This window comes from Gadus chalcogrammus, chromosome 3 (assembly GCF_026213295.1).
Source record: "Gadus chalcogrammus isolate NIFS_2021 chromosome 3, NIFS_Gcha_1.0, whole genome shotgun sequence".
Lineage (NCBI taxonomy): Eukaryota > Metazoa > Chordata > Actinopteri > Gadiformes > Gadidae > Gadus > Gadus chalcogrammus.
This window is the reverse complement of record NC_079414.1, coordinates 9312270-9334483: the sequence shown is the minus strand read 5'-3', so window position 1 is coordinate 9334483 and position 22214 is coordinate 9312270. Positions and strand designations below refer to the sequence as shown.

At 45.0% G+C, this 22214-nt stretch overlaps 3 protein-coding genes across 3 annotated transcripts in view; 1 reads left to right on the top strand and 2 right to left on the bottom strand.

Annotated features, from left to right (window-relative positions):
* Positions 1–10301, bottom strand: part of col9a1a (collagen, type IX, alpha 1a) — an 18022-nt gene extending 7721 nt beyond the window's left edge. The window contains exons 1-21 of the mRNA XM_056585846.1: positions 10129–10301; positions 9519–9593; positions 9090–9128; positions 8613–8675; positions 7185–7238; positions 6566–6601; positions 6335–6358; positions 5437–5490; positions 3937–3990; positions 3238–3270; positions 2712–2768; positions 2189–2242; positions 2022–2075; positions 1843–1896; positions 1512–1565; positions 1352–1405; positions 979–1032; positions 841–894; positions 379–432; positions 242–286; positions 89–142 (exon numbers count right to left, since the gene is read on the bottom strand). Of these exons, the coding sequence (XP_056441821.1) occupies positions 89–142; positions 242–286; positions 379–432; positions 841–894; positions 979–1032; positions 1352–1405; positions 1512–1565; positions 1843–1896; positions 2022–2075; positions 2189–2242; positions 2712–2768; positions 3238–3270; positions 3937–3990; positions 5437–5490; positions 6335–6358; positions 6566–6601; positions 7185–7238; positions 8613–8675; positions 9090–9128; positions 9519–9593; positions 10129–10203 (1095 nt within the window). The 5' untranslated portion in view covers positions 10204–10301. The remainder of the gene's footprint in view (positions 1–88; positions 143–241; positions 287–378; positions 433–840; positions 895–978; positions 1033–1351; positions 1406–1511; positions 1566–1842; positions 1897–2021; positions 2076–2188; positions 2243–2711; positions 2769–3237; positions 3271–3936; positions 3991–5436; positions 5491–6334; positions 6359–6565; positions 6602–7184; positions 7239–8612; positions 8676–9089; positions 9129–9518; positions 9594–10128) is intronic.
* Positions 10302–10705: 404 nt separating this feature from the next.
* On the top strand, positions 10706–19627 carry hyls1 (HYLS1 centriolar and ciliogenesis associated). Its single transcript, XM_056585881.1, has 12 exons — positions 10706–10848; positions 11557–11657; positions 11818–11949; positions 12393–12466; positions 12746–12996; positions 13128–13183; positions 15262–15458; positions 15766–15811; positions 15909–15972; positions 17480–17561; positions 17784–17810; positions 18096–19627. The coding sequence occupies exons 2-12, from the start codon at positions 11558–11560 to the stop codon at positions 18228–18230; spliced, it is 1164 nt and encodes a 387-aa protein (XP_056441856.1). The 5' UTR covers positions 10706–10848; position 11557; the 3' UTR covers positions 18231–19627.
* On the bottom strand, positions 18014–22197 carry mrpl4 (mitochondrial ribosomal protein L4). Its single transcript, XM_056585896.1, has 9 exons — positions 21963–22197; positions 21805–21886; positions 21126–21297; positions 20577–20628; positions 20304–20421; positions 19555–19661; positions 19019–19128; positions 18570–18643; positions 18014–18486 (listed from the first exon to the last, which is right to left on the bottom strand). Exons 1-9 carry the CDS (start codon positions 22008–22010, stop codon positions 18341–18343), a joined length of 909 nt encoding a protein of 302 aa, XP_056441871.1. The 5' UTR covers positions 22011–22197; the 3' UTR covers positions 18014–18340.
* Between the last annotated feature and the right edge of the window lie 17 nt (positions 22198–22214).

The window sequence follows — 22214 nt, the reverse complement described above, 5'->3', positions numbered from 1 at the left end:
AATCATCCTTACCTCTCTCACCTGTTACCTAATACACAACATCAACTGCGAATAGTAATAGTAACAACTGTGAATTTGGCCCACTTACTGATTTCCCAGGAGACCCCATGAGTCCTACTGATCCTGAATCACCAGTGACACCCTGTAACAAACCAGGAACACACCACTCGGTCAATCTGTTGCATACCTGACGGATTAACTGAGATATTCTCTGTCCATGCAAACAAACTTTGGAGCCTACCTTCAGGCCGCCTGCGCCTTTCGGTCCGTAAGCTCCTGGTAAACCCTACATGAGAGGAAATGATAAAGACAATTACGTTTGTTTTTGTTGGATCCCGGCTCAATAAAATGTAGAATGATGTTGGTGTTCATACTTACAGGAAGTCCTGTTTGTCCTGCCTCACCAGGACTGCCATTCTTTCCTGGGATACCCTTGAATTAGACACCAGAAGAAGGTTATGCGTTCATACTCTTGTTCCTTTAACATGTCTGCTGATGGGTTCAGGTAAGCACCCATGCCACCTTTTTCAAGCCACTCCATCACACTTAGGTCTAGGCTTAGGGGTAGGGTTAGGTCTACCAGCAATAGGTCTACCATTGCTGCTATTGCCACTGTAACTTCTGCTATGCTGCTGCTACTATTGTTACCACGCTGACTATTTTGCTATTACTACTACTATCACTACTTCTACTGTTGTTCAACTGCTTCAGAGTATGGAAGGGAATCTCGGCCCAAAAAACCCAATAAGGAAGGTCTGTCTTGCGATTATTTGATGGCTTTCTTGTAACACTCAAGAACACATACATTAATGTGTCTACAAAAATACAATGATAATGTACCTTGGAGGCCGGCAGTCCAGGGATTCCCTCGCGACCATCAGGCCCCGGAAGGCCCTGGGGATGAGCAGAGTATGTTAAAGCAGATGGAGGTGGACATAGTGTGTGTTAGCTCCTATGCACTGAGATAGACCCACTTACAGCCTCTCCCTTTGGCCCCGGAACGCCCCTGATTCCACCCGGTCCTACAGCCCCCTGTACACAAACAAAGAGAAGATAACTTGTCAGGAAAGTCAGGGTCTTCATGACCTTATCCTAGCTAAGCGATCAGTCCAGCCATCAGGATAGAGCCAACATGACATTTGGCTTGACTTCATACAGTACAGAATACATTCATTAAAGGACATATATCGGAAAAATAAATGTGCATAAGAAGTAAGACCAGCAGGGTTATCGTTGAGCTTGAGCTTGGCCTTTGGTCTGATCAAAGGTGACTAGGAAGACTAGGTCTTCAGATATCTTCATTGTGGCTCTTTCCAGAAGCATTCAGATCCGTTTGAGTGTCACTACTCACCTGGCTTCCCTTCGGTCCCATCTCGCCGACGGCTCCCCTCTGACCAGGATCGCCCTGGGAACACAGACATCTGGGTTATTCACTACAGAAAAACAAGCCACAGCCATGAAGACACAAAGCAATTATAACAATGAAAAAATAAAGAAACATGGGCACGTACATGGTGTCCTTGGATGCCCTGAGGACCACCATCCCCTAACTTCCCACGAGGTCCCTGTTTCATGGAAGAGTGGGATTTGAGTCAGTTCAGGTTCGGATAACTTTATTGTTCATCAACGGTGACAGAAATCCATCTTTTGTGGAGCTTGCATAAAACCACACAGGCAGCAGACAAAAATTTCCACCATCAACTTATTCAGTTCCCCCTCTGTTATCACGGGTCAGGACAGCCCCGCTGCCTTCAGTGAAGTTGGTTAATGGCTTAGCCTGGGTCCCCTCTCTGTGAGGAGACCCAGAAGTCAGGAACCCGGGACAAGGTGCGTTCTGCTTACCTGATCCCCTTTGGACCCCACTATTCCAGTGATCCCTCTCTTCCCTCCTGGGCCCTAGAAACCACTCATCAGACGGACGGAGGAGGGGGACAGGGAGATGAGCATGTTAATATACGTTGGTGATTCCGAACAGATGACATGTTGGTGAGGTTGACAGAGATAACGGCGAGGTAGTTTACCGGTAGTCCTTGTGCGCCGACATCCCCTGAAGCTCCTTGATTGCCCTCCTCTCCCTGCGGAGGAACAAACACATGTCACATACGTGATGCGTTGTCTTCCGACGGCAAGAAGTACATTTCACTAGCAAAGCATCTCGCTTTGGGATGAACAGTAGACAGGAGGTTACCTTGTGTCCTTGCTTTCCTGGTTCACCAGACTCCCCCTTGACTCCTTTGTGGCCCTAGAAGCAGAATCCGAAACAGAATACAAGTCCTCCAAATTAAAACATTTATAACTTATAGTCGCACAGGTGGGAGAATTTTTTAATTACAAAAATGTAATTACATTGTTCTGCTCACTCTAACTGGCGGTGCAACTGTGTGATTCTAACTAGCGTAGCTCGGCTGGCTGGATGGTGTGAGTGGGAGGGGTTTAGAAGATTATGATATTCTTGTGAGCAAAAAGATAGGTACGGGCTGGCCAGAAAATGATTATAGGATGTACACTCAGTGATAACATTATTGAAATAACTATCAATCATCATTGACTACAGATTCGTCCAGGTTATTTCAAGCTACAAGCTAGTTAAAATGTTATGTATTGCAACTGTAAACAGATTAACAACAAATACAATGATATGACATGAATACAGAATGAACTTGCATGTGTGAGCCTTCCAGGACATATGGTTGTGAGTGTGTTTCACTCACTTTCATTCCAGGGAGACCTGAATGTCCATTGAGGCCAGCAGGGCAGGCATTGGGGCACTGAAACACAAGAGATCAGTCGGTCACAGAAAAGCCCCGCGCACTAGGGTGCGTCACCCAATTACCTGATAAAGCTTGCATAGCAAACGGCTAACCTTGTTTGCAGCTAATGCATCAAAACCCTGACGGAAATATCAAACGCTTCACGGACTGCTTCTAAAGCTAAAATAGGTACGTTTCTAGGTAAGGTCCTAGATTCACAGTAGGTATCTCACAGGTTCATTCTCCAGCTTAACCTTCTTATTCCAAGGTCAGGTAACTCTAGGGGTCAGAACAGGTCTGGAGGTAATACATCCAGTAATGTGTGCTTCCTAAATGTGTTAAGAAGGGTTTAGTGGGCACAACTTATGGGCATTACGGTTTCAACATATTTTCAACATTATAGGGTGCGGAATGTGTGAAATAATATAGTGTATGTATTCATATATTGTATACGTGTATCATTTCCCTACATAAGGGTGAAACTTACCAGCTCTTCCCCTCCATAAACTCCTGGGGGACCCTATGAGGAAATAGGCAGAAATCCGAGTTCCATCATTGGGAAACAGCAAAGTTTGGGGGTGGAGATCAATATACCTCAGTTAACCCAGCGACCCATCCATCCATCCAGTCACCATCCATCCACCCACCCAGTCACCATCCATCCATCCATCCAGTCACCATCCATCCATCCATCCAGTCACCATCCATCCATCCAGTCACCATCCATCCATCCATCCAGTCACCATCCATCCATCCATCCAGTCACCATCCATCCATCCATCCAGTCACCATCCATCCATCCATCCAGTCACCATCCATCCATCCATCCAGTCACCATCCATCCATCCATCCAGTCACCATCCATCCATCCATCCAGTCACCATCCATCCATCCAGTCACCATCCATCCATCCATCCAGTCACCATCCATCCATCCATCCAGTCACCATCCATCCATCCATCCAGTCACCATCCATCCATCCATCCAGTCACCATCCATCCATCCATCCAGTCACCATCCATCCATCCATCCATCCAGTCACCATCCATCCACCCACCCATTTATCTATCCATCCATCAATCAACCACGCATGCACCAACCCATCCACCAATCAAACCACTCATTAATCCGTCCATCCAAGCCTCCGCCCACCCAGGTGGTCATATGGAGGTCATGTGATACTTACCCTTGTTCCGACCGGACCGGGCAGACCCACTGCCCCTCTCTTCCCAGAGTTACCCTGCAACAGACCAGGAGACGGAGGTCACGATGCCATCAGCACAAAGACTACAGAAACTACAGACACTGTAGACACTACAGATACCATGACTGCAACGTGAATACACGACAGACACCAGAGGCACTATTGACACTGCAGAAACGACATACACTACAGACATTACATGAGAGGCAATATAGACTCTACAGACACTAGAGGCACTATAGACACTATAGACACCAGGACTGCAACATGAATACACTACAGACACTACAGACACTACAGAAACTACAGACACCAGGACTGCAACATGAATACACTGCAGACATTATAGACACCATGACTACAACATGAATACACTTCAGACATTATAGACACCATGACTACAACATGAATACACTACAGACATTATAGACACCATGACTACAACATGAATACACTTCAGACATTATAGACACCATGACTACAACATGAATACACTACAGACATTATAGACACCATGACTACAACATGAATACACTACAGACATTATAGACACCATGACTACAACATGAATACACTACAGACATTATAGACACCAGGACTGCAACATGAATACACTACAGACACTACAGAAACTACAACATGAATACACTAGAGACACTACATACACTATAGAGACCAGGACTGCAGCATGAATACACTACATACACTATAGACACCTGGACTGCAACATGAATGAACATGAACACTACAGACGCTACATACACTACAGACACTACAGACACTACACTAGAGGCAATATAGACACTACAGACAATACAGACATTACAAACACCGGAGGCAATATAGACAATACAGACGCTACGTACACTACAGACACTACATACACTACAGACACTACAGACACTACAGACACTACAGACACTACACTAGAGGCATTACAGACACTACGTACACTACAGACACTACATACACTACATACACTACAGACACTACAGACACTACAGACACTACAGACACTACACTAGAGGCATTATAGACACTACAGGCAACACAGGCACTACAAACACCAGAGGCACTACAGACAATACAGACACTACAGAAACTATAGACACTACAGACACTCTAAACAAGGGCACCTAGGACAACACAATCTACAAAACGAATACATTACAGACCCTACAGACATTATGACTACATGCATACACTACACACACTGCAGACACCATGACTACATGAATACTCTACAGACATCATGCGAAAATACATACACTACATACAATGCAGACACCATGACAAAATGTATACACTACAGACTCTACAGACAGTAGAGTATACACTTTAGACAACCGGACCACAACACTACTTCTGGAGCGTTATGAACGTTAACGCTTCAATGAAGAGCATGAGCCAACTGCCTGAGAGGATGTGAAGTATGTAAACTATAACAAAAACATAAGAACCAGCGTGGTTTGGATTACTTACAGGAAGTCCAACCTTGCCCAGTTCACCCGGAAGTCCGTCGGTTCCTGGAAGCCCCTGAAACACAAGCCTCAACCGTTAACTTAGTCTATCAGACCGGAAGTTGAGACACACAGAAACCCTCCAAAGCAGTGGCTGGATGGTGTATACAGTGAGTACATTATGAGTACTTTATAGGTACAGTATGGTACCAATGACACCTTCATCGACCTTAATCCTTACACTCAATACCTTATATTAATACTCTGGGTACCCACAATATTTACATTTACATTTACATTTCGGGCATTTAGCAGACGCTTTTATCCAAAGCGACTTACAATAAGTACATTTGTCATAAGAAGTGCATATATATATCGCTATCGGTACAGAAAGAATGTTCATAGAACCAAGTGGAAGTACAACAATCGCTAGGCTAACCCATTCCCCGTGTTACAGCAATGATAGCAGCTACTGCAGTTGCTACACAGTTAAGTACTATGATACAATACAATGCAATACAACACAACACAATACAGTGTACAATGGTGGCAAGAAGGGGGAGGGTGGCTATGCAGAGTCGAGGTGGACTCTGAACAGGTGAGTCTTGAGTCTTTTTCGGAGGATGGTGAGCGACTCTGCGGTCCTGAGAGCGGCAGGGAGCTCGTTCCACCACTGAGGTCCCAAAACCGAGAAAAGTTGTGACTTATCCCTTGTATAGCTAGATATACTGGTTACACCTTCTATACCTTCTATAAATGTACTGGGTACACCATCTGTACCTTATATAAATATACAGGGTATACCCTCTGTACCTTATATAAATATACTGGGCACACCTTCCATACCTTATGTAAATAAACTGGTTACTAAGGTATAGAGGGCACAGGGTCTGAAGTGAACTATATGCCAGAGTACTCACGTCGAGACCGTCCTCTCCTTCCCCCTGAGTGGAGAAGACAAACACGAGTTAGCAGACCTCAGGATGCTAAAGTGACAAAATGTTTGATTTGCGTCTCTATTGGTCGCTAGCATTTACTCTGCAGAATTAAACACTTATGCTGCGGGCCATGAGAATGCACAGGAAAATCAAAGCATATTGGGTTTTGAAATAATGATGATTATTATTATGGGATGATTTATGATGTCCTACCATCTCCCCGATTGGTCCTCGAGCTCCAGCTTCACCCTGGTAACCGCATCAACAAAGATATAATTTACACACTTGCACAGATACACTGTAATAACGTATATAATGACATACTGTATGTAACAAAGTATGTTATAACTGAATGTCATAATGTACAATATGTAATAATGTAGTGTATTAGTGTATGTAATAGTATCTCTCTACAGTACGTTATTACTGTATGCAATAACATAGTAGTAACTCTCTGTATGTAATTACACACTAATAAATGGTTGTGGTTAATAACATAGTAATAACTGGTTGTATGTTATAACAAAGTAATAACTGGTTGAATGTAATTACATAATAATAAGCAGTTGTATGTAATAACAAACTAATAAATGGCTGAATGTAATAACACAATAACTGGCTGTAGGTAATAACATATTAATAAGTGGTTGTATGTAATAACAAACTAATAACTGGTTGTATGCAATAACATACTAATGACTGGCTGTATAAAATAACATACTAATAACTGGCTGTATGTAATAACATACTATAACTGGCAGTGTGTAATTACAAAGCAGTAACTGGTTGTATGTTATAACATAGCAGTAACTGGTTGTATGTTATAACATACCTTGGGTCCCTTCTTTCCAGTGGGTCCAGCAGCACCGCTTGGTCCTACGGGTCCCTGTGAAGGAAGAGGACGCCTGTTATCCCCATGAAATCAAGAATGACCCTGACACTCTGAAGAATGGTAAAACATGTCACTGCATTAAGTTCATTTATTTATATATATATATGTATTGACACCCAAAATCCCCGTCTACCACTAATAAAGTGCCATTGTATCTTATCTCTTTGAAAGGTTTGATTCCTCATGGCCACAGTCCACCTGTAGAATCAATGTATTATCCTATTGAAGGTGCTGTATGTAAGACTCAAGAGGTATAATTTGACTGTAATTCACTCGATTTAGTTTCATAATCTTGCGCTCTTCGGCTCTTTCTGCTCTCTTTACAACCCTCAAATATAACCTTTTCAAAGTTTAAATGTACTGTAATACACACAAGGCATCAGCTGTGAACAAAAAAACGTCACGGATTGTTTGATAGAAAAGGACCCAGACTCTGTAAAGACCAGAACACAGTCCCCATCAATGTGGCTGACTGAGGTGCCGGTCTACCTGTAGGCATCCCTGAGCAAGATGTCCTCCCCCTCCCCCCTACCTGCTCCTTAATGAAACCTAAACACACTCAGTTGTTCTCTGATTCAAATATTGAAGTATTTTATATTCAATCTATTTGTTTATTTTTAGTTCTTAACCGTGAAACATTCAGGCTCAGGTGCTTCACATACACTGTCTACGACCACAAGGGGTCTTTGTGCAGGGGTCCACTCTACAAGTCTTGTCTGAGACACATGCTGTTAGTCTGGTGCCGTCCTCTCACGTTTCAGCTCGCTCTTGCCTCCCTCCCAGCCCCCATCCCCACAGTCGGCCCAGCACACTGAGGGTCTTCAGCGACGCCTCCGCCAGCACACAGCCCCTTCCTGTCCGCCATTTTGTGGGCCACTTAACTCCCCCACCCTTTCCCCAGGTTACACAAAAAGAGCTCTGTGTTCATGGGGGAGCTATTTGAGGTACCGACCCTTGCTCACACAGCGAGCCTGATGCACTCACTGGCCTCTCTCTCTTACTCTGCTCACTCAAAAGAGTCCTGTGGAGAGTCTGCTTCGTGGCCAAGACAAGCAGGCTGGCTCTGTATAAAGTGAATATCTTAGAATATAATTTAATATCTATCGTTGCTCCCCTGTTACTCCACAAGGTAGACTGGCTCCCACATACAGACCGGAAAACCCCGTCCCCAAACCTGCGTAAACGCAGTTTAAGACATTTTCCAATGTACATTATCTGCTTCAGCCCTCCAATTTACTTTATTCAAAAATAGACGCAGTCCTTTCATGTCTGACCAGGCTACGTAAGGTTCCAGAAGCATCCGCTCAGTATTTAAAGTTGGCCATCTCTGAGCTGTGAGATTTTATTTTTCATATCACTCCAACTTACATCAGCGCCTGGAAGACCTGGAGTTCCAGGAGTACCATCTGAGCCGTTGTCCCCATCAGGGCCCTGCAATCAAGTCACCCATAACTCAGCATGGAGGTTAACTGTAATTACGGTTCACTTCATGCACATTAATTGCAGTTCTACATGTTTATGAACTGTAGTTCTTCATGGAGGTTAACTGTAGTTCTTCAAGCACGTTAATTGCAGTTCTACATGTTTATGAACTGTAGTTCTTCATGGAGGTTAACTGTAGTTCTTCATGCACATTAATTGCAGTTCTTCTTGTTTATGAACTGTAGTTCTTCATCCAGATGAATTGTAGTTCTTCATGTTTATGGACTGTAGTTCTTCATGCAGATTAATTGTAGTTCTTCATGTTTATGAACTGTAGTTCTTCATGTTTATGAACTGTAGTTCTTCATGCAGATTAATTGTAGTTCTTCATGTTTATTATGTGACATGTAAAAGGACACTCACAGGTCCGCCGACGACATTGTTGTCCACTCCTCTTTCGCCCTGGAGACAAAGGTTCAAACAAAAACTCCATTAGATCTTCTACCCTTCTCCCACTGGGCTTGATGTCCTCCATACATGGCGCGGCTCCTCCTCAATCGGCTTCAGTGTTACTCTGAATCACAGCCTCAGTATCAAAGGGCTACACAGACCAACGCTGTACAACACCACATAACCCTTAAAAAATACTTTTCCTTTAAAACTATTATTGCTTCCAGGGATGTTTAGGAGGGGACGGGTGGACGGACATCCATCTGTCCCATCCTACCCATCCATATCCACATGCACATCCAACCCATCCACCTCAAGTCTGAAGACCATTCACCACACCATGCACATATGATGAATGAATGACTGATCATTAAAGTAAACTGAAGGCTATATATGGCTTACATCAATCCCGTCCACTCCAGGCACCCCAGCTACTCCAGGAGGCCCGGGGGCTCCTCTTGGGCCCACTGGGCCCCTCTGTAATAACAAAGACAAAAAAAAAAAAAAGTATCACTTTAAACGTTTTAATAACTTTTTTTATTTTGGAGTCTGAATATTTTATGACCGCTTCGAGAAAGAAAAACAGTAAAATTGTCACACTTCTTGGTGATATATAATAATAACTACAGTTAGAGTATGTCGGAATGCTCCTGAGAGCCAATCGGGCATATAAGACGTGTGTGTTTGATTGGCACCACATGTCCAGAGTGAAGGACCATACTCATTAATCACACATACATCTTTACACCAAAGTTCGGCACAGATTCAATACATCAGCTTTGGGGAGACTAATTGGAACATTTGAAACAAATAATATTTTTTTGTTTAAATTACGGTACATGTGATTAATAAAGCTTACTGAAAACGTAGCTATTAAATTAATCGAGTCGAAAATATCAATATCAATTCAAAATATCTAATTTATATCATGAAAAGTATATCGTGCTAGGATAACAGAGTTAGATGGGGAATAAAACCACAGTGGGAAAGAACAACTAAACCTATCACTTACCTGAGCGGAGCAAATTAAGGCAATTTCTAACAAAATCACCAACAACGACTTCTGATACATCCCTAGGCGAGCCATGGTCTTCCCAACGGCGAAGGAGACCTCAAAAGTTCCTTATAGCAGAATACCGGGGACTCGCGGATCACCTGTCAGTATTCCCGGACTGGACCCCAATGGTTACTGGGAAGGTACGGCGTTCTGCAGGGAGCTCATGTTTATTCATGAGCTGCCAGGGTCGAGCAGTGATTGGAGGAGGGCATTTAGGTGCCCAAAAGGGAAGGACATTTTCTCCACAGAAGGTGGGATTTGTGGGATTTCGTAATGATTTCAGAGGGGGTAAAACCCAAAGTTATTAAATCAAATTAACCAATTTACTGGGAGGCTAGACAAATTCAATCCAAAAAATATTCCGAATCGTTTCATGAATAGTAATTTCAACCTTCATATTAACTTTCGAATACGTTTCGATTTTTGTAAATCATTTTGGCTATTTGTTTAGTTTTATGGAATAGTATGATAGCATTATAACATTTAATTCACGGATTCGCCTGCCTGTTTTGACGTGGCGCTGTTTCCCACTGTCCAGATCGTGGCGTCATCAAGAAGAAGAAAGGAAAGCTGGGCGTCGTTTGAAAGCATTTTAACGGTTGTTGTTGTCCTAGCTACCTAGCATGGCGACCACGGACTTTTAACTATTTTGAAACACTAGCGGTGTGTGTACAGGTAGGAAAACTTCACTTTATCTAAACCAACTTAGTTGTGTGTATGTCTGTGTGTGTATACGTAAGTGTGTGTGTATGTCTGTGTGTGTATACCTAAGTGTGTGTGTGTGTGTGTGTGTGTGTGTGTGTGTGTGTGTGTGTGTGTGTGTGTGTGTGTGTGTGTGTGTGTGTGTGTGTGTGTGTGTGTGTGTGTGTGTGTGTGTGTAAACACAGACCGATAGATGGATAGATATAGATATATTTACACACACACACACACACACACACACACACACACACACACACACACACACACACACACAATATATCTATATAGATAGATATACACACACACACACACACACACACACACCACCAACACACACACACACACACACACACACACACACACACACACCATGTATGTGTGTGTGTAATATTATTATTATGTGTGTGTAATATGTGTGTGTCAGTGTATATAATAAATATATGTGTTTGTGTGTGTGTGTGAATGGTAGTGTGTCGGTGACTGTGTAATACATGTATATATATATTTGTGTGTAATAAATTAATAAATATGTGTGTGTGTGTGTGTGTGTGTGTGTGTGAATATATCTAGAATGTGTGTCTTGACTGTGTAATATATGTATATTTGTGTCTGCGTGCGTAACATGTAGATATATTTTCGTCAGTGTGTCTAATTTATGTTTATACATTTGTGTGTTTGTAGGATGGATAGCCTGGACTTTTCTGAGGATGAGATTCAGGAACAGTTGGCGGTCCTCGGATACAGAAATATTCCTCAACACAGATTGAGGGAATTTAAACGAGGTGTGCTGTGCATCATCGGGCCCCATCACCTCAAAGTGTCCACTATCACAAAGAGTGTATTTGTCACCTATCACAAAGAGTGATAGGTGACATATTCATGTTTATATGTGTTGGTATTACATACCATAGTGGTTTAACTCCTAATTATTCTTTACATTAGACCTGGACGAGCTGATCCAACAGAAGAAGTTAAAGATCCTTGATTCCTCCAGGGAGCTCAACTTCAGCAACCGGTCTCACCTGGGTGCGAATCACATCACAACCAGCCCACCAGCGTACACTAAGGAGACTGGTAAGGGAATGGATTATTTTTGGAGTTTTACTTACTGGCGTATCTTATAACTTGTGTGTATGTGTCCACCAATGTCCATATGAGCCCACAATGTTGTTTCTCTTTCTTCTGACAAATGTAATTATTGTAAGTCGCTTTGGATAAAAGCGTCTACTTAATTCCCTAAATGTAAATGTACATTGCTGTGCTGTTAGCGTTTAGCATCATTCTCTTCTCAGCGTAGTGCATAGCAGCGCTACCCCCATGTTGACCAACACAGGGGGAGACAGAGCTGCTGTGTTCGTGATTGGCTGTTGTGTTACGTCCTACGGCCGTTAAGATCAGGGGGTTGATCGGAGGATGAGGCGGAGGGTTGTTAGCGTTGTTTATTAGGATAAGGCATGGTGATGCATGGGAGGAATGAGCACCTGATTCACACTTGGACTGACTTGTTCTTTTGCCAGGGCCTCAGTGCTTCCCCAGCTGGTCTGGCGAAGGATCTATCCTCAACGCTGGAACCGGGGACCACCACAGAGAGGTACGAAGAGGCCTTTCATTAAGTATATAACCAAGGCTCTTCGGTTGATTCACTTCTGGGATTTCAATCCGGAGAATGAATGTCCCTTTAATCTACTGAAAGACCCATAATTAGTTTAATAGTAAATGAAACATTTGTGGAGATACACTAATAAATGTTTGTATCTAGTATATCTATGACTAGTTTAAAGGAAGACCCCTAGTTTGGTGTCTCCTAAGGGGTGCTGGCTGTTAGGGTACAGGAGACCAGAAGACTAATAGTTGTGATATTCCTACACAGGTGCTCTCTTCCTGGCGTCTGAACCAAGAGCCGGACCCCCAGGACTCCTATGCTTGCTACACGGTGGCCCCCAGGACCCTACGGCCCTCCGAGGCCCCCCACAGGCTCCACCTGCTGCCGGACCCTGGGACACATGAATCACCGGTGCCTTCAGACCCCGGCTCAGACCGCTTGTCTCATCCCAGGAGCCAGGCATCCAGCCCAGAGGGAGGGGGCCAGGGGAAACCCTTCATCACCAGGAAGGTCCTGAGGTAATAACACACATGTCGTGACATTAGAGAAGGGAGGTTGCTCTTGATGTTTGAACACATCGTAGTCCTAGCTCTTAAAAACGTCAATCTGTCGTGTCGCTAACCGTGTAAAATGCCTTGTCTTTCCATAGGAAGCACAAGGGACAATTCTTTGTTTGCAACGAATCAGTTCACAGCGAAGATTCAGGTAAAAAAAACACTTTTTTCACAAATCAAATTAGCATTCTGAACCCCGGGACACATGATCAATAGTCTTACAATGAGGCTCAAATTTATTTGTAGTGCTTTGTATCCTCCTCTTCACTGCGGGAGAACTCCTCCGAAACCTGTCTGGTGCCCTTTCTTACTCTGTGGCACCAGTGGTTGCAGCTCCCAGGACATCTAATTAGAGGGTTGCTAAGAGTTCACAAGGCTAGAAGGACAACATACTCTGGTGGCGCTCATGGGTGCAGCTCCCAGCCGCCACCAGCAGATGGAGCCGTCTCTCGGACCTGCCGGCTCATTGGCCTAATCCTCTTAAGATGCCCTCTCCAGAGCCATCTGGACGGCTCCTGCTCAGACCAGCTACTCTCTCTTTCTCTGCCTGGGCCGCTATGTACAAGCTGTGTCCCGGCGCCGACGAGGAGAGCAGCGGGAACGACCGCTCCTCTCTCCACTCCTCCTCCTTCTGGTCCGACGGAGAGGAGGAGCTAGAGGTCGTGGAGCGGGCGGGTCGTGGGGAAGGCTCGGCAGCGGCACCAGGCTCTGTGAGCGCTCCATTGAACCCGGCGGTGACATCAGCCGACCCTCCACCCGCCGGCCAATGGGAGAGCAGGGGCCACACCGGAGACTGTTCACATGGGAGCGTGGGTGAAGAGGATGGTGACGATGAAGATGGCAGTGACGATGAAGATAGTGTTTCTGATGAAATTGATGTGGAAGGTTATGAAGATGGCAGTGATGATGAAGGTAGTGATGAAGAAGATGCCGGTGGGGATAAAGATGTTGGCAGTGATGATGAAGACAGTGGAGCCGATGATGATGATGGCAGTGTTGACGATGACTGTGGTGGCGGGGACGATGAGGAGAATGGCCTTGACGGTGATGAAGCTGACGGTGGCGGTGTGAGTGACAGTGTTGTTGAGGATGAAGATGACGGTGACAAAGGGCTGGCTGGTGAGAACCGCGGCAGCCCCGCCCCGAGTCACCTGACATCCGGGTACGGGACGTACAGACCGGACTCGGTCGGTAAGGACACGGAGGCCGGCACCATCGCGGAGTTCGACGGGGAAACCCTGGCAGGAGACGAGAGCGACGAGGAAGACCTCTACCGCTTCTACTGCGGGGACCCCTCCCCCCCACCCCACCTCCAGCCCCCCCGGCCAATGCCACGCTCACCCGACCCTAGTGAGGCCCTGTCCGGGATGGGGCATCGCAGCCAACCTGGCCTCGAAGAAGAGGAGTGGAGAGGAGAAGAAGACAGGAAGTGTCCAGCGCCAGACGGGAAGTATTCAGCCGATCAACGCGAGGATCCTCCTCCCCCGCAGGCTGGCGTCGGTGAACAGTGCCCCTGGAGGTCAGAGGGAGACGAGTGCCGCAGTGGGTCTGCGCTAGAGGAGCGCTGGACAGACAGACGGGACCAGCAGACGGAGCCGGAGCCGGAGCCGGAGCTAGGGGCGTTCTGTAGCAACACGGAGATCCGCTTCATCGACTCCCACCCGGAGCCTGGCTGTGCTGGAGCCTTGTGGGATAGCCTGGGACCCAGAGACCCGGGTACACACCAGCCCTCCTGGGTCGACCACGGAGGAATCATTATTTTAAATGTTATGGACGGCAGAGTTTGACCACAAAAACTATAATTTATACAGTTGTGGTCTAGTCCTGGGCCCTGCTGCTGACTGTTCTGAGGTGGTCTGGTCTCATTTCCTGCTTAAGACATGATGATGATGATGATGATGATGATGATGATGATGATGATGATGAGGTCAACTGAACAGGAGGTGCCCTGACGGAGTTCAATAGACATGGTGGTCGATGTTTAAATAACTTGGAGACATATTTTCATGTCTATATTTAACTGGTGTAGCTCGTTATAAACCATGAGGGTCTTCATTGATAGAGCTGTCCTTTCCACGATGGACCCTCCATGCTGTGTGTTCTGATGACCTTTGCCCCCCACACTCACATCTCTTCTGGGTGTGAGACAGTATTGTGGGGAGGATGAGATGTGTAAGAACTGAAGGAGTCTCATGCTGCTGAGCTGATGGTGACCTCTGAACCCCTTAGATGTCAGCAGCCTAGAGGAGCGGCTCGGAGGTCTGCGGGTGGCTACCGCATCGGCCCATCGCCGTGGCGACGACGGCGACGAGGAGACGGAGAACGAGGACGTCACCGGCCAGAGCGATGACGTCACGAGCCAGAGCGACGGGCGCAGCTCGTCCGGCCTCTCGCTCACCGCCTTCGAGTCGTTTGTCAGAGACATGGTGGGTAACCACGACGATCTGGCCGGACTCAAGACAAAGCAGCTATACCTTTGGTTCAGCTACCTTCATCTCATGTGTTATCGTCTTGGTTCAATGCATCTTACTCAGCTTGGACTATCTGCCAACTTTTCCGAACAAAATCTTAAAATGTGTTAGTCCTTTGTTAGTTCAGCTTTAGTTGGTCATCTTTATTTATCTGAAATGTATCTGTTATTCCGATTTCATTTCCATTGTTATTTTTAGCTAAAGTCTGGAGTCCTTTATGATCCTAAGTATAATGAGCATGATGTTCTGTCTCCTTGCTCAGGTCCGAATGCAGACAGAGAGGGCGCTGAAACCCAGACCCAAGTCTTGTAAGTGACACACAGAGCAAGATGCATGCATCAACATACATTCCTCAGAATTAATGTGATCAATCATTCTCATTGATCAATCATTCTCATTGATCAGTCATCCGCCCGGTGCTGGGACACCCTCACACCAGGAACCTGAAGAAGATGGACCCTTTGACCAGGTAACGCCCCCACCTTTACTGTAATGCCTCTACCTTCACTGGTTCTCTATGGTACTACTGCAGTTATGTCCGTTTTTTGATTCTAGTGTCGTTCTACTGCAGGTACATTAAAGGAGACATATTATGGTATTTTCCCAACAAGTAAATATAGTATTTGAGTTCCAGAAAACATGTTTTTGAAGCTGTTGGACTCCTGGAGCTCTATCTATATAATATAATATAATAATAATATTATATATGGGTATTTATATAGTATTATATCTAATATCACGGCCAAAAGCTATGTGCGCCTTGGATGATATTATGAATCATAAAGACTGCGTCTGACGTCTCTGGTACTTCCACAACAAGTAAAGACTCGTAGTGGGGGATATCTCGGCCATGGTTGAGAAGAATTGGGGGAGAGGAACTTTGGCCTTGACTCTCTGAAGTCCATGAACCGCGACATGGAGGAGAAAGGGATTGTGCTGCCGGGCTGCCGCCGAGTTCCCCCCGCCAGAGCTGCTCGTCCACTGGTCCACAAAATCGTAGCTATGCTCTGATTGGAGGGGAGTGGGGAAGTGGGAGGTAATATTCAAGTGTGCCCCCTTCCTACGTAGGAGGGTGCCCGAAACTGACTCGCTCGTTTGGTAACTGTAGGCGGGGTATCTTCAGAAATGCATACCTCACTCAAAAATTCATGTGCAGACTTTTTTCAAAGTTTGTATGCGTGTGGGACCCAAAACAACATCCAAATCCCTGGAAAAGTGTTGTTTTCATAATATGTCCTCTAGTGTGGTTCTACTGCAGGTATATTAACTCTAGTGTGGTTCTCAATGGTTCTACTGCAGGTATATTGACTCTAGTGTGGTTCTACTGTAGGTATATTAACTCTATGTGGTTCTCAATGGTTCTACTGCAGGTATATTAACTCTAGTGTGGTTCTACTGCAGGTAAATTAACTCTAGTATGGTTCTCAATGGTTCTACTGCAGGTATATTAACTAGTGTGGTTCTCAATGGTTCTACTGCAGGTATATTAACTAGTGTGGTTCGCAATGGTTCTACTGCAGGTAAATTAACTAGTGTGGTTCTCCATGGTTCTTCTGCAGGTATATTAACTCTAGTGTGGTTCTACTGTAGGTATATTAACTCTAGTGTGGTTCTACTGTAGGTATATTAACTCTAGTATGGTTCTACTGCAGGTATATTAACTCGTGTGGTTCTACTGTCGGTATATTAACTCTAGTGTGGTTCTACTGTAGGTATATTAACTCGTGTGGTTCTACTGCAGGTATATTAACTCTAGTATGGTTCTCAATGGTTGTCCTGTAGGTATCTTAACTAGTGTGGTTCCCCATGGTTCTCCTGTAGGTATCTTAACTAGTGTGGTTCCCCATGGTTCTACTGCAGGTTCTTAACTAGTGTGGTTCCCCATGGTTCTACTGCAGGTATCTTTACTAGTGTGGTTCTCCATGGTTCTACTGCATGTATCTTAACTAGTTGGGTTCTCCATGGTTCTACTGCAGGTATCTTCAGTACAAACAGGAGTGGGACATGTTCAAGGTTCCAGGGGAGAAGGACCGGAAAGCGCTGCGCTGGGAGATCAGGGTACCAGTCCTACTAAACAATGTTGAGATGCTATGTACAGCCTTCATGTCTTTAAGAAGTCCCTAGGTTCCTAGAGGTCTAGACACCAGTGCCTGGTGGTTCAAACAAACATTTCTGTGGATATTTAATGAATTTAAATGTAGTTAAGTGGTAAATCAGGCTTGTTATATTTCTCCTCTGCTCCAACATGGAGAGATGTTAACATAATTCTTCTGTTCTCAGGAGCAGCTGGCCTACCAAGCTCCACCAGTGAGTATGACTTACATTAACATGGGATTCGTAGTTTTACAGGCCCCTTATTTATGTGTGGCTGAGCCCTTTCAAAATCGATTCACCGGTGAAATCTATCCAGATGAATGATGGGTGCGGTCAGTCCATCATTCATCTGGGTAGACACTCACCAGTGGATTGATGGAAATGGCTTTATGACCAGCCTCACACCAGGTTGTATAATAGGTTTCAATTTGATGAAGGCAACCTGTTCTTGGTAGTCAAGCCCTGTACTGTTCATCTAAACGTGTCCTCCTCTGTTAGGCGCGGCCACGGCGGGCCTACATACCCAACTCCTACATCGTCCCCACGGACAAAAAACGCTCGGCTCTGCGCTGGGAGGTCAGGAACGACCTCGCCAACGGACTGCTTCCGCCCAAACAAAACTACCGCTTTTAAAAACACACCCACCTTTTATACTGTTTTTATAAGCACATGGTTTATTTATTCACACAAATGTATTAAAGACATGACTGACACTGGATTGTTTAATTTAACATGTTGGCGGGTCAAGGGAGGTCTGAGTAGGGCATCTTGAAGGGGTACAGGGGGGTGTAGCGCTCGTCGTGCCACAGCAGCTTGCTCTCCAGGAAGCGCACGGCGGCCAGCGTCAGAACCACGGCCTCGTGTTTCAGCATGCTGTGCACGTTCAGCCCTGAGGAGACACAAGTCATGCAAACGTTGCACCAAGTGTTACCTTGCATACACGTGCCGGTGTAGAACTAGGGCGAAACGTACCGATGGCTGGGATGATGTTGACCGTCTTGAGGTTGGCGGTGGCCTGCAGAAGGTTTTCTGGAAGCTCGTCACATCTGGGAGGACAGAAAAGTGCATTCATCTAGGATCAAGCAGTCCTATCCCTGCTTGCTGCAAAATGATTGTTCAGAACAAATAGGAAGCGAAACGTTCCCCTCTGAGCCAGATTTGAGATTGTCTGCCATCAGACAACCTGAGACAAGCTTTTTATAGAACTCCATCCCATAATGGAATGTAGTTCAGTCTTTTGGGTGATTTAACTCATTGGAGGTTCTAGGTTTGAGCCCACATCTGAATCCTAGAGGGAGATGCCCCAATATTCCCCCTCCCTGCTCTAATGTATCTGATTCACTGTAAGAAAGATTCAACTATGATGTTAAACCCCTGGTTGGATCTGCTGAAAGATTAGGACGTGGAAGTCTGGTACTCACGCGTCTACGATGAGCAGCGACTGCCCCCAGTGTCTCTGTCTGAGGAGGTCCAGGATGTACTGGGGGTCTGGTGTGGGCAGGTCCAGAGACTCCACCACGTAGAGATAGTCCTGTAGGAGCCACCACACCGTGAGCAGAGCTGAATTACTACCACTTCTCTGTAGTCCAGTTCACATTAAGCAGACATTTTGGAGTGAGGCTGGAAACAATGGGAACATAGCATAAATTCTGGGGTAGCAACATATGATTCAATTACTGCACCAAAAACTGTTTAGAGCTGCTATCGGAAAGGTGAACTGATCTGTGGAGGGCTTCAACCTAGAACCTCAGAATGCCCTTACTACTAGACCCTAGAGGGGGCTGATAAACACTTCAGCAGAAAGCATATGCTCAATGACATAATAAATCGTAAAACCATGTGACATTAAAATAGAAATGCTCACAGCAGCAGAGTTCAGACCGTGTCTTGTGCCAGAATACAACCCTGAATCACTGCTTTACCCACACTAGAGTCATGCTACTAGCTAGCTCCTTACCTGAGCCAGCTTGGAGCTCAGCGCCACCTTGAGGCCCATCACGCGCACCTTCATGGGCAGCATGTAGTAGTAGCTGGTGGGTCCCCGAGGGCCATGGGACACACCCCCTGGGAGAGGAACAATACACCTTAATATACGAACATCTCACATGGCCCAAACAAACACCTCACATATGTAGCAGAGTTGAATCTCTGGTGGGTTAAACCCGCAATATCGGTCCATTCCCGTTTATAATTAGTAAAGAACAGGCAGTAATTGAACACTAGGAATTCGACAACAAAATATATATTGCCTAGATACATCACAAAAAGGATCTGCATTTGAGCCTACAATGTCAAGAACAATGTTATGTTGAAAGTGTTATGTGGTCTTATGGCTCAGTGCTCTGATGTTGGCTCATAGTGCAAGCAGCACCGGACTCTTTGACCACTTTTCACCTGACATGATGCTGAGAGCCAAGGGCCTGACAGGTGTGCAGATCCTTAGCCATCACAAGCCATTTGAAACTGGATCTACTTGTGGGCGTTTCCTCCAATGTAAGATGGATAGACTAAGTCCACAGGGATGTGATCTGAGAGTTGATCTACCCATCATACCACGGGACTCTCCCTAGCGGGTGGATTATTTTAATTGGCTTGTAATGACAAACCCCTCATCCTAAAATAGATGTCCTTTTAACATCTCCTTAAGACAACATTCTACAACTCTTACACCACTAGTGGAAGAGATTGGTTGCCGTGTCAACTCACCTCCTCTCCACAACGGCGATCGGATGCTGCCAACACGAGCGCGCCCGCTGCCCTTCTGTCGCCATGGTTTCCTCCCACCGCCCCTGACCTCTGACCTCACCTTGGTGTTTGCGTAACTCTAGGGGACAGAAGTTCAACATCTAGTGGACCTTCACTTGTTTTACTATAGGAACTTTGAACTATTAAAGCTGTTCATTTAATTGTTTGAACTAACTGAGCGTGTTACATTTTAAAATGGAAGAATACTGTAGGTGTGTTACGTTAAGTGCTTACTATTCTCTTGTAGCTCCTCTGCCACACCTCCACCTGGTGGAGGATGTCCAGCCTGCAGGAGAGAGGAGACGTTAGAGCTGATCTGCTGCACAGCGAAGAGAATGTACCTGAAGTGGACTTCAGGATTTACTTTCATGTTATTCAAAACAGCAAAAACAAAATGATTTAAGCACAATATACTATGTTTTGAGAAAAAGTTACGTTAACTACAAAAATGTAGATCTTCTCATTTTGTTTTACATTAAAAGTCAAACGGTTCTTTGATAGGATGGGCTAACTACGCCTGAACAGAAGAGATGTGATGATTACAAAAAGGTAAAGCTACAGATAGTTCATAGTTCGATAGTTCAAATATGTATGTCACGGTTTTCTTTGGGAAGACAATATTAGTAAATCCATCTTGAAGGAATGTTTGACAGGCCAGCAGTCAAAAAGCTGTGTGTGTTCCCTCAATCACCACAGCCTGGTGAGGACACTTCATTTTTTTTTTCCTGCAGATCAGTGATAGAAAATGATCTGACCAATCAGTGCTTAGGGTGTGAGCTGTACCTGGATGGCACGGCGAACACGTCTGGGTGTAGCTGGGCTAGGCCCACGGGGTCTCCCTGCTGGGCTGCCAAGGACTCCACCCAGGTAAGGAGCGGGCTCAGGTGGGCCGGGACAGACGAGTCACATGTTCTGATGATGGGCAGGGAGGAGTCTGCGGGCGGTGGGGGGCGTTCTAGATAGACAAGTGGGTTAAACTATTTAGCAAATACATCAAATCAGAAACATGCTTTAAAAGTGGATGGATTGGACAATTTCATTTTGAAATCAAACCTTTTAGTGTGTAAATTGATGAGCATCTGTGAGAGTGATGCTAATGTTTCTAATGTTTTTGTTTCAAACAATTTTATTTAATATTATTTTTGTCTAGGTTATACTCATATACAAGATTTCTTAAACATACATACACACAAACACACACACAACATATTCCTGAATATTTATCAAGGACCTTACACATGGTTCAACCCCAAATGTCCAGAGCCCAACCTGACAGCTCCTTGAGGAAGAAGCTATCTGAACTCAGCGCAGGTCGCTTAAGACAGTGATAATAACATTATAATAAGAATAAACAGACAACCATGAGTGGGACTCGTAATTTTGTGTTTATCAAGTAAGAAACACAGCAATTAGCGTTTGATTTGACATTCAATGTGCGTCGTTCTAAAACGTGTTCACGTACTTGTTCTTGAGGGATCCACGAGGTTTGAGGGAAGCCGTAAATTTGAAGGTAACGAACTCTCTCCAGGCATTGATGACATGAACTACAAAGACACGTCCAGCATTCAGAATCAAACATGACTGAGTGTCAGTCAAATGAAATAGCAGATCAGTGCTTACCCTTTTAGCGACGCCTCTGCTACACGCCATTACAGATATACGAAGCATTGTGAATGTGCAAGAAGCGTGGTTGTTATATATTAGACTTTATCCTCTTAAAAATCCATTTCAGGTTATACAATTAAATGTTTGTATCAAAAGGTCATGTGGTCCATGCTATGGTGAAGCTGCCTGGATTGTCGCACAATTTTTGCGTCATACAAGGAAACCTGCGCACCCCTAGTGATTAGCAGAGGAACAACAGATCGGAGC